The sequence below is a fragment of the Micropterus salmoides genome, unplaced genomic scaffold (genome assembly GCF_014851395.1).
Source record: "Micropterus salmoides isolate LMB-PRFRI ecotype aquatic unplaced genomic scaffold, ASM1485139v1 Ms_hic_scaffold_14, whole genome shotgun sequence".
Classification (NCBI taxonomy): Eukaryota; Metazoa; Chordata; class Actinopteri; order Centrarchiformes; family Centrarchidae; genus Micropterus; species Micropterus salmoides.
The window spans coordinates 3,021,350-3,033,383 of NW_024040485.1; the positions used below are offsets into that span (position 1 = coordinate 3,021,350).

Below are 12,034 nucleotides of genomic sequence, written 5' to 3' on the forward strand. Positions count from 1 at the left end.
TCAGGAGCGTTGGCTGTTAATTGGCAGGTTGGCGGTTCAATCCCTGGTTGTGTGTCAAAGTGTCCTTGGGCAAGACACTAAACCCCGATTTGCCCCTGGCGGCTGTTCCGCCAGTGTGTGAATGTTAGTTACTAAAAGGAAATAGCTAAGCTGTTTTTAAAAATGAAACTTTTTTAATTATTTATTTCTTCACTAGGAACCAATGGGTCTGGAGCTGAGGGCAACAGACAGGAAGTCAGAAAGTATTGAGAGGTGGACCAATTATATTTGTTGTGGTGTTTGATTATTTTTGTTTTTTCTAGCTTGTAAAGTAACTTGCACAAAATCCTCAAGTTTCAGTCAATTTCTTACATTTTATTACTGTTGCACCATTTATACAAGTACATATAATTTTGAATGCATCAATTTCCATATCATCTTTTTGTTTGTTTTGAATGAACATGTGGTGTGGAAATAGCAGTGGTGACACATGGGATGAAAATATCAACTGTAGTTGCCATGGATGCAGACTGAGAAATAATTTTTTTTCCACTTGACCAAAAAGACAGGACTACAGGTTCACCCAACCACAGACATGCAATTTACTGAGTCAAGAGAGGAAGAAAAACTGAACCAAGTGACACACAACGCTCCTCGAGTGTTTGTTTCTGCTACGGTTTGACAAGTGCTGAGAAGAAAACGCTGTGTGTCAGCTGGATGAAACTGAAAAGTTGGCAAATGGATGGCTGAGATGGGTAAATATACATATATACTAACATATATGCAAAGGTGGAAATTACAAAAGTACATTTACTCAAGCACTGTAATTAAGTACAATTTTGGGGTGGTGGTGCCTTACTCGACTGTAAGATTATGAAATACCAGATATTTCTTGTCCTTCAATCTTTGCTTATCCCTTTCCTTTCTCGTTTAATTCTTTCCTCCCTTCAATTTTTCTTCATTCACTCTTTCCTTGTTTCTATATCGCTGCTCTTTCTTTCAAACTGTCATTACTTTCCTCCTTTTCTTTTTTCAGCTCATTTAATCACCAAAACTGCACATGGAAAGTTTCTTCTTAACTATTAGTACTTTTTTACAGCTAATTTCTTTCTTCTTCTTTTCTTCTTTTGTAGGTGATTTGTCTTACACCACTGCATATATGTACTGTACATATATATAATATATATTTCTGAAAAATAAAGGAAAATGCATGAGAGGTGAAAATGACGAAATCAGAAGCTCCCTTTTCATGTGCAAGGCTTTTCCATCCCATAATGATAGTATGTCGTATGGTTGCCATAGAAACATGGACCATACTAGATTGAGTTGGTTGGTGACAGCTCTGTTCGTTCATTGAAATCCCCCCTCCTGTCCTCAAGGTGATCGGACCAATCCAAATAACTGAGAGTCACAGAGTTACAAGGATCAAATGCAGGAAAACAGACCTGGTCGAAGCAGCACCTGCAAAAGACCTCATCTTTGTGAGTGTTTTAATCTGCTTAGATACCAAAGTGGTGAGGTTTGCTTCAAACCACAGACTGCTTTACTGATGTTCCTCCTATAATCATAAATAACTTGCACTGCATATGCAAATTTTAATTCAATCTACTGGTTGAAGAGTGTTTATTATTAATTATTTTGCCACATTTTTTAGCATATTTCATCTATTGCACCACATTCCATCAATATACTTTTACAATATACTTATGCTTTGTAAGTATATTTTGCTGCTAATACTTAACTTAAATATACAGTATATCTAACTATGTGGTATGCCACTTTTAATTAGGGAAGTGAAGGAAATGAGTTGGGAAGTGGGGGACCACTTCCAGCAACGCAGTCATGCAGACAATCAAAGAAAAGAGCTTAAGAGCCAGTTTATTCTATTTTCTTTTGAGAGACTCAACTGTAGCAATGCTATCTGAACTCTCCTGATGATACAGTAAATGCCACTAACTTGGTATTCTAAGCAAGATCAAATTATCTCTACGATGTGATCGTGAAGCCTATTTCACCCGGGTCAGCAGCAGATATGTCTTTTGAAATAGAATTTGTCATCAGATTTGGATGGAGGATCAGATGTCCATCAGACTTTCAAAGAACACTGCTGAGATTTTTTCAGCAAGGCTTTGCAGATTTTATAAGCATATTACAAATGTTAAAAAAACCACTTAGTTCACTCACAATATACCTAAGGGTTTCAGTACAAAATCTAGAGGTTTATCTGAAAAATTCCTACGACTGTTTTATATGTCTAAGAATGTGTTTTGCTCTGCAATGTCAGCCTTTTTCAACCTCTGAAATGTCTTAGAAAGCCTGAACTTTCTCTGTCCCCACAATAAATTTTAAAGTTCTAGTCAGTTTTTGCCATTCAGAGAAAGTGGCGTGTAACCAAAAGAGGAAAAAGGGTAGCGACACAACCCAACCATATCAAAAAGCCGGGGGGGGGGGTTTAAAAAAGGATACAACCACAATTCCACGGCACCAAAATACTGGAGGTACCAGGCCAAAGCCAAGAACACGGTACTCTAAAGGGGAGGATGAGTGGAAGGAGGGGAGCTGAAGAGTGGACAGAGTCCAGCTGGTTACATAGTATCTTAAGCCCCCCTTCCCCACTCCCCTCCCTCCCATTTCCCCCAAATTTTGATATTCTGACATCCACAGAGCAGAGGGTGCATGTGAATGTATGAGCACAGGCCTTTTGTGGGCTGAGATGGGAGTCAGGTTAAACCTCTTGACTGTATGAGGGAGAGGGATGATGGATGCGGAATGGCAAGGCGTATGGCTGACACAAACTCGTATCAAAGTTCAAATACTACAGCAGAAAAAATAAAAACATAACAATAATAATAGCAATAATCATCTGCAACGGTGGGAAACATCTCCAGGTGGTTGCTCCAGTCCTCCTCATTCAACAAATCGTCATGATTACAATTATTATTATTATTATTTTTATTATTATTATTATCATCATCATAATATGGGTGGGCTAGTTAATTTCATTTTGATTTTTTTAAATCTTAATCGTCGTTGAGTTAGGTACTTTATTTTTCATTTCCGAAAAGAAGCTGTCCATTAATCTTGAACTGCTACGGTTTGATCCTTGCTCGGTGCCTCTGTGGCGTTCGCCTCCTTGGCAGGAGGCTCAGCGGCTGGTGTTGAACTAGGGGCTGCGGCGGCCTCCTTTGCCGGTGCGGGAGCCGCCGCTGCCGCCTCTGTGGACTTGGGGTCAGGAGAGGCAGCAGGGGCTGCCTCGGCTTTGGCTTCTGGTGCCGCGGGGGCCTCAGTCTTTTTGGCGTCGGCCTCATCTTTACTCTCAGCAGCCGGGGCAGGCGCTGCGGCCTTAGCCTCAGGCTCCTTGGCGGCAGGGGCCGATTCTTTGGCCGGGGCGGGCGCAGCTGGTTTCTCCTCAGCCTTGTCGGGCTCTGCGCTTTTAGGCGCCTCTGTTTTCGGCTCAGCATTGGCAGCAGGTTTCTCTGGCTCCTTAGTGGCAGGAGCTGCGTCCTCTTTGGGCGCCGCAGCGTCTGCTGCTGGCGCCTCCTTGGCTGCCGTGTCGTTAGCTACCTCCTTACCATCGGTGGCAGCCGGGGCATCATCTTTGTTGTCTTTCGGTGCTTCGCTCTCCTCAGCAGAGGCCCCCTCTGCTTTGGCATCCTTGTCTTTGGCCTTGTCATCATTTACGTTGTATCCCTTCTTCTTTTTGCTGAGCTTGCCTCCCATTTTGGATCTCTGGCCTCTGAAACAGGAAACAAAAGTAAATAGTAATTCATTCATTCATTATGAAGAAAATGCAATAAGAGCACATTCTACACAAATAAACCGAACAATGACTCGAATGTAAGCAAGAACCACAAAATGAAGTGTCAAACACATCAGAAGCTCCTGATAGAAAATAATGAAATATCCCCACAATGACTTTGTGATGTTTCAAGCAGTTCTCCTCTTCAGAACATGATTTATGATGAAGGGCAATCTCACTTTGTGGTCAAAATGAATGATGGTATTTCACGAGCAGCCTCACGGTGTACAGACATTTCTGTATGAGGCAGCAAGTGCAGAATTTAACATGTCGGCATTAACTTTCATAAGGGAGCAGACCAAGAACAACAACAACAAAATGCTCATCAAAAAGCACCCAGAAATGATATGCAATAGTCATGCATTTATGGAGAAACATCTCTCATATTGCATTTTTGATGTATTATCTCAACCTGAACCACATGCGCCTCAGAGAACCTATGCAATGCTATTTTCCACTTCCAGATCAGGCAAAGCTTATTTTAACATGAGGAGAGGAAACAGTAAATCAAGTTCAATGTTACATAGAAGGACAACTGAAGAATGTAGTAATAATAGTTAGAATCAGTGATTCTGAAGCAAATAAAAAGAGAAATACTCAAATAATCCATCATCCTGGACTTCATTGACTCTCTCATCTAGTTTCTCACCTCTCAGATCAAGAACTAATAATTAAGAATACAATAAAGTGCTGAGATGCTAAGAGCAAGAGGAAATAAAAAAATATGTTGCTGAGACAATACAAAATAGCACTTTTTACATGCTATTAATGTAGTGATTTTTTCATAATTCCCATATACATCCTCAGTGAACAATCAGCACCTTCATTAGTGTGAAAGAGTTAAAATGACACTATTTGTAACAAATATAACTAACCTTTTTAATTTTTTTAAAGAAAGGGCCTTCTGCCTTTCAACATAATACACTGCTCATTCATTTTGTTAAAAGGAAACACTTAAATCACACATCAGATCTTGATGAACAAAATAGTTCTAAGTTCAAGATCTTTACTGTATATCGTATAATTCCCTGAGAACAAAATTATGTAACAACGGTCAGTGGAAACCAAAATCACCAACCAAGTGAGGGCTGGATTCAAAATCACACTGAAAATCAAAGTAAAAACTGAAATCACAGGCTGATCCAACCTGATGACTTTCATCTAGGCAACTCATAATGTGACTCAGCAGTGTGTTTGGTCCCCACGTCCCTCTATGTACTCCCGACAACTTCTGGCCATGCTCCTGATGAGACGGCGGATGGTGTCCTGGGCATCAGTGAGCTCCTGGAAAGTCTGTGGTGCTATTTGGTGGTAGCAGATGCACCAATACATAACGTCCCAGAGGTTCTCAATTAGATTCAGGTGTGGGGAATGTGAGGGCCACCAGCGTAAGATCTGATAGTGGCTCTGAGGATTTCATCCCAGTACAGCAGTCAGGGTACCATTGGCTTGCACGTGGATATCTGTGCAACCCTCCAATGATGTGCTTCCCCAGACCTTCACTGACACTTCATTTGGACCAAAACAGATGACACTGATTCACAATCACTTATGCTTCCTAACTGTACAGATTGATATCCCTGAAGTTTACTGACATGATGTTATACCGTGATGATTAAGTGGTTCCTTAATCGGTATAGTTTTTATCATCACCCCCTAATCCCCTCAGTGCTGAACTTCCAGGTGGGGAGTGACAAGGTCAGAGCTTTGATGCCATATACATTCTGTACATATATGCATTAACTTAAAAGTTCAATTCAACCAAATTATGAATAGATATTTGCCTTCTTACTCCTAGTGGCAATTAGCCATGAAGATAGTGTAGTTTTTCTTTGTCCAGATTTTGAGACCTCTCTCCTTGCAACCCAGGACGCATGACACAAACCCTGGTCACAGGTATCAACGTCCTAAGCTTAGCCTAACTATTCAAGCTAACCATCCCTCTGTGACATCTGTGTGGTACAAGAACATAACACTTCTGCAGTATGTAGGGGTGGTAATCTCTGGGCACCTCACGATTCGATTGCGATTCAGAGGGCTGCAATTCGATTATATAACAATTATTGATGCATCTTGATGCAACATTTTTTCTATACAGGATCCCTGGATAATTACTAAGCATTTCATTTGCACATTAAAATCCAAAAGAAACATCTCCTAATTAGCTTAAAAGCACTAGTTTGCATCCCTAATTTACTTTATTAACCTTAGCTCCATGTTCCCTCATTTCATTAAAAACCAAACTGAAAAATAATTATCAGGATGTACGACATGTATACAGGACAGAGCTGAACACCAGTTTAGTCTAAGCTTGTGCCTGATGTGTTCAGCCCTTGACTAGTAGTTTAGTTAGGAATGACATACAGCTGATAATTAATATTACTTTGTTACTAATTTAGGGAATGTTACATAAATAAATAAATATTTTAGCGTCTTTCATGGGGCCCAAGGACGCTTTACACATAGTTACAGAACAACAAACTCATTCAGGATTGAATGCCTGGGGAAAGAGCTGGGGCTGTGATGCTGAAGGCTCTGTCCCCAAAAGTCCAGAGTCTGGTGTGGGGGACAGAGAGCAGGGGAGATGTTAGCTAGCGCTAACAGCCTTCACTTTTCCAGCCGTTGGGGAAACTACAGACTTTTATTAATGGACACACAGCGACCTACGCTGCACGTTTACTGCCAGACTGGAACTTACTGCTAATATTTTTCCTCCGCTAACTTTCACCGTCACGTTCTGTTAAAATCATCACTTGCGCACTGATATTAACGATTGTGTGACATTTTAGTGTGGTGGTTATTCATTCTGCAGCGGTGGCAAATACAGGGGAACACTGGTCTCTCTGTTGTGCGCGCTCCGCAGACGGTCGGGCGCTGCATTTTCCGCGAGTTCCGCCTTTTTTTTCGTTCCGTCAACATTACATTATCAATTAACATTTAAATAATCGATTTTTAGACGTTTGTTAATCAATTCATCATCTTCCACGTCTGCATCGCGATGCATCTAAGAACTGATTATTTCTCCCACCCCTAGTAGCCATAGTGTTGATACCACCATGGTTAAATGAGAAAACCATTGTATCATCAACAAAGAATGATTTTCTTAGCAAACTGAATGGAATCCTGGGATCTGTAGAGGTCTGTGTAAAGAGACTCTGAAATTGCATTTCATATGATTAGGAGCTGCGGGTAAACAGTCAATGTGCAGGTAGATAGCACTGTGTGTAGGCAGGCTCAGCACACACACACACACACCTGCAGATTCCTGGCGTACCCCTTCAATTGAAGCATTTTTTCATGGATATCACCATCTGTCTGCTTGATGGGGGAGAGGACTTCAATACCACAACAAATCAGGCTTATTAGGAGCAAAGACTCAAGACTCAGTACAATTTGTTGTTTGAAATATGAAGTATGTTTGCTTGATGCTTAAAACTGCCAAAAGCAATTTGGCATTCAATACTACTCATTAGGAAATGCCAGAGAAAAATGTGCTGTTTATGTTTCAAATTCTGCCTCCAAATTCCAAACTGCTGCATTCACTGTAGAAAAAATAAAACCTCAAAACTAAAGATACGTTTTCCAACATTAGCAGTATTTACAAAGAAATACTTAAAATGTGTATTTACTGTCCCTAACACCCCTAACAATCTTAGTTAGACTAGACTTAGTCTAGAAAGCACCCACAGAGCACATACCTCTGCCTAAACACAATCCTTATAATTAGCTATTTTATACTATAAAGTGTGTTCAATCCACTCTTGGATTGGAAGCTGCATCTAAATGCGCAAAGTGACAGACAACCACTTGCCTTGTCAAAAATCTTTACAATATTCTGCTAACTAAACACACCCTCCTTGCTTTCTAAGTTTTAGTAAAGTAAATTGTGCATTCTGGGAAGAAAATGCTACATTTAAATATTAATCAATTCTTATTGTTGTTATTCTCCATGGTGTTTTCCCACATAAAATGAGTTATACATGTATGAGCAATAAAAATAACTTGAATAAGTCTGGTCCCCAGTCTCAGGGTCAACAAGCACACCATTATTTTGCTAGTTGGCAGGGCATCTCAAAGTGCAAACGTTATAAAATGGACAATATTTGTTCTCTTGGCCATTTAAAAACAGTTTCAAGCTATTGTAAAGGACTAAAAGAGTATTAAGTGAATGAAAACAGAGTAAAATGTAAAATCATCATATGAAAAGCATTTTTTTCAAATGTGGTGATTATTGTGAACTAACTTCACAACACCTTGAGATTATTCTCGGTTGACACTCAAAATCATCTGTTTGTTCTGCCATCTGTAAATGAGAAATCTGTCAAAATGTCTCCTGAAAGCAGACGTGACCTTTTCCTCTCAAACAAACCAGACCACTGAGAGATTCTGCTGGCTACTCACAAATTCGCCCTGTGAATGGGACAGAGCTGGTGGTGAATCCACTCAAAATGCTAATCACCTCGTCGCCACTGACTGAATTACTCGTCTATTCATGCAAAACTCCCCTGAAAGTCCAACAGTCGGTATCTGCCAGGGCCGCCGTTCCTGCCGCAGCTTTATACGGGCCACAATGGAGGTCTCTCTGCTGCATCACATCATTTGACTCCCAGCTTGTGCTGCCAGTACAATGACTCACAATCATCTGGGCAGACAATGGCTTCTTTTCAACCAAAGGCACGCTTTCTCGCTGCTGGGCGTGTGGTTTTAGTGTTTCAAGAGCTGGGGCAGGGCTGAGACAACCTGGAGAAAATGCTCTGGGTTGCACAAAAGACTTAATTTAACCTGCAAACTACAGTCAGTGAAGCACAAAAGGAAGTCTGATCTAACAGCTGTGAACTTCCAGCATCACTTCATTTGTACGATGGTATCAGTCCCGAGGAAAAAGACTAGTTTAGGTAGACGTATAGCTGACACTCCAACCCAAAGTAACTTAAATTGGGGTCAAAAACAGGTTTTCAAAATGTCATTAAATTAGTCCAACAGAAGCATAATGTTAAATGCCTGTAGAAGACCACTTGAAAGTGACAATCAAGGAAAAGTGAAGCCTTCACAGCACAGAGAAAACACTACAACTATAAAGCAATGAGCCCTGTCAAAAGAAATTCTCCAACTTGCCGTTCCACTCACTTCATTTAAAATTAAGTTCAATGGATTTTTTGACCTTTCAAACGTACCCATACACAAACACATCATTGTTGTAAAAAGCTAATCTTCTAACTGTGTAAAAAGGTTGATCTGTGATTCTGTTAAAACTATTAGCCAAAAAGATTTCACCTGCCATTGACAAATGTGTCCTTTCATTTCTGACCCTGCACAGAAACCCCTGCATTTCTTTCAAATTGAATACGACAGTGTTACAGTGTGAAAACATACAATACACGTTATGAAGCTTAGCACATACACTGCCCCAGTTTGTTACCTGGTGGTGCTGTCAGAGGTTTGCCCAACGTTAGTAGCTCTGATCGGCTGTTTGCAGGAGTTGGGGAAGTTTGGTAGTGGGAGTGGCCTTGGAAGGTAATGTGCCCAGTGCATTCTGGTTGTTGTAGTTGTTCTACCTTTTGAGCAAAAAGAAAACCCACAGCCCCTCTTTGTTTTCTCTGGTCATGTAGCAACAATTTTAAAAATATGTGTGTCTTTCTACTACTTCTAGTCCAGTCTTTTTTCCAGCTGTGAAACACCCCTTTTAGGTTGGTTTTGTTTCGTGAGGCACTGACAAACAATCTATTTTGTGATTTAATGTTGAGGACTTGTTGCAATTGAATGAGTTTCATGATTAGATTAAATGTAGACACTACTGGGACTCCTTTAAGGATCTGCATTCAGTTTTTAAATGCAATCTTTACAGACCTAGTTTCCAAGGTCCATTTATTTTTCATGAGAGTGCACATACCATGATTAACACCACCTGCATTTTTTTCTCCTGTTTTTTCCACTGTGTTCAGCAGTTGTCTCCCTTAACCACCGACTCTCCAATCTCTCAACCCTGCAAGCTGCTGAGTTAACAAAACACATGATTGATAACAGTGGTGTTCACCGAAAAAGGATTTATGCAACATTATTAATCGACTATCAAATTTGTGTCTGGCAAGTCGGAAGATGGCAAAGCGGTTTAAGATGAGCAAAATTCCCTGAAGGACCAGATGGCTGAGTTCTCTTCAGATTTTTCTCAAAGTCTCACTCTCTCTGGCGAATCATCTGTCACGCCTACACACCAACACCATTGCTCGGCTGGGCTCTCTTTTCCTCGTCTACTCGCTACACAACCCGCCTCCAACTTTCTTCTCACTGCAATAATCCCTCCATCATCACTCCAGCCTCCCCTCCTCTCCATGTCTTTGCTCTCGTCTGCTTCACCTGCAGTGTTTTCTGTCCTGAGTGTGTAATTTCAGTGATCCTAATTGCTTAACCTCCCTACTCGTAGCCAGTCTCTCTCTCTCTTTATATTTTCTTTGGCATGTCTAAATTAGACTCTCCCTCCTGGGATTATGTTTCTCTTTCTGTTTCAGTCTGTGGATGCACCTTCACTATCTATTCTCTCAGCTGGATCCTCTTTTTTTCCTAATAATTACACAAAGTTAAAGATCCTATGTGCACAGAATATTTGTGATTTAAGCTGCACTTACAAATTATTTCATAATAACAGTGGGTCATTTGACTATGTGTGATATTTGTTGCTTGTATCACTCGACTCAGCAAGTTGGTTCATCTCTTTGAAGCATTTCTAGCATTTGTTTTGGTTTTACAGCCCGCAACTTAACTGTTTTGGTTCAGTCTCAGTGCTCTCATCAGTGTCATTTTCCAGCAGCAGCAACAGGCAGCTGTTTTCAGCTAATAAACTCTGATAAACCCACAGTACACTACCTGCTCAGCACCAAACAGCAGACAATGAAACATAGCGAATAGCTGATGAATATAGTGGAGCATTTAGCAGCAAAAGAGCCAGATATTTTCCTTTGTCGTTCATGACGTGGACACAGGTACAACTGCTGAATGTGTACATAGGCAGTTGTTTGGTTTGCCACAATATTATTCAGAAAGTAAATTTAATATAAATTAATGCAGCTTTAATTGATTTTTATCAAGATATTGTTTTACACAGTGATAATTGCAACCTTACAATATTAAAAGGTTACAGTGTGTTATAGATATTTATGTACTACGATTTTACTTTACTCAAAATCCAAAAGTAAATTGATTAAAATTGCTGAATTTCAGTAAACAAAGTCTACAAAGTTCAGCGCCTAACGTCACTTCACCCTGCCATTTGCCGCAAGACAACAGAATTTCAAGATCAATGATTGGATTTTTCTTAAAGCAATACTCTCTGATTCATAGTGTGTCTCCATCAAAATGTTGGAAATACTCCATTTGACAACAAAAAATGAATAGATATTTAATTTGTTTAGCTCAGAATATAAATTGTTCTTTCTCCTCACATTTTGTCAAGATTTAAGAGTTATGTGTAAATAGCGCCCAGACACCATTCCTCTCTGTCAATATACAAACTCTCACATTTTTTGGGGTCAGATTGTAAGCCCTTTCTCCTGTCCCTCTGGTCAGGCAGATGGCGGTCTCCAGGAGGTCTTGGGGTCTCAGTAAATCCCCAGCCTTGGAGCAGTGGAGAGCCTGCAGCCTGGCAGGTTCTGTGTTCCTGCCATCCAAGATGACACGTTAAAGGTTAAAGCTGTCACTGCCCAACTCCCCGTCCTGCTCGGACACACTCTACTTCCATGTCCGCTGGAAAATCAACTCGACTGCAGAAAGCAGGAGGAGCTGCAGGAGCACTAGCGACAGTTTGGTTTCGGAACTGAGGAACCAGATGAAGATCATGTCATGAAAAGCTATCCTCCACATTCGTGTGAAGTAAAGTAAAACACTTGCTGCCGAGCTTCCACTCACTCTACTGAGCCTTGATAAAAAAATAAAAGAACAGACCTGCTTGGATTAGACTTGCGTGTTCTGTGTTTGTCTTCTTAATACTAGATTAACTACATTGGTCTTACATTAGATTTCTTCACAATACAGTGCTACGCATTTTTTTTTGACTCTCTTCTCCTATTCCACCCACCCATGGATGGGGAATCAATCAGATTGAATTTATTTGATTTATGTTCTAAGGCAGTGGTCAGCAACAGGGAGCCTGCGGGCAAGAACCGGCCCTCCAGGAATAATATCTGGTCTTATTGCTTTGATAGCAGAAAAATTTAAAAATTGATAAAAATGTAGTATTGTCACTCCCCACTCCCTGCTGTGCTG

At 40.5% G+C, this 12,034-nt stretch overlaps 1 protein-coding gene across 3 annotated transcripts in view; it reads right to left on the reverse strand.

Moving 5' to 3' along the window:
• Nucleotides 1–333: 333 nt before the first annotated feature.
• basp1 (brain abundant, membrane attached signal protein 1) overlaps nucleotides 334–12,034 on the reverse strand; it is a 54,533-nt gene continuing 42,832 nt past the window's right edge. Inside the window, exons 1-2 of one of the 3 annotated variants that reach the window (XM_038717249.1) lie at nucleotides 9,198–9,332; nucleotides 334–3,715 (exon numbers count right to left, since the gene is read on the reverse strand). In XM_038717249.1, coding sequence (XP_038573177.1) covers nucleotides 3,055–3,715; nucleotides 9,198–9,310 — 774 coding nt within the window. In that variant the 5' untranslated portion in view covers nucleotides 9,311–9,332 and the 3' untranslated portion in view covers nucleotides 334–3,054. Of the gene's footprint in view, nucleotides 3,716–8,179; nucleotides 8,202–9,197; nucleotides 9,333–12,034 lie in introns of those variants that run through there. The other 2 variants (XM_038717251.1, XM_038717250.1) reach the window with 2 other exon arrangements.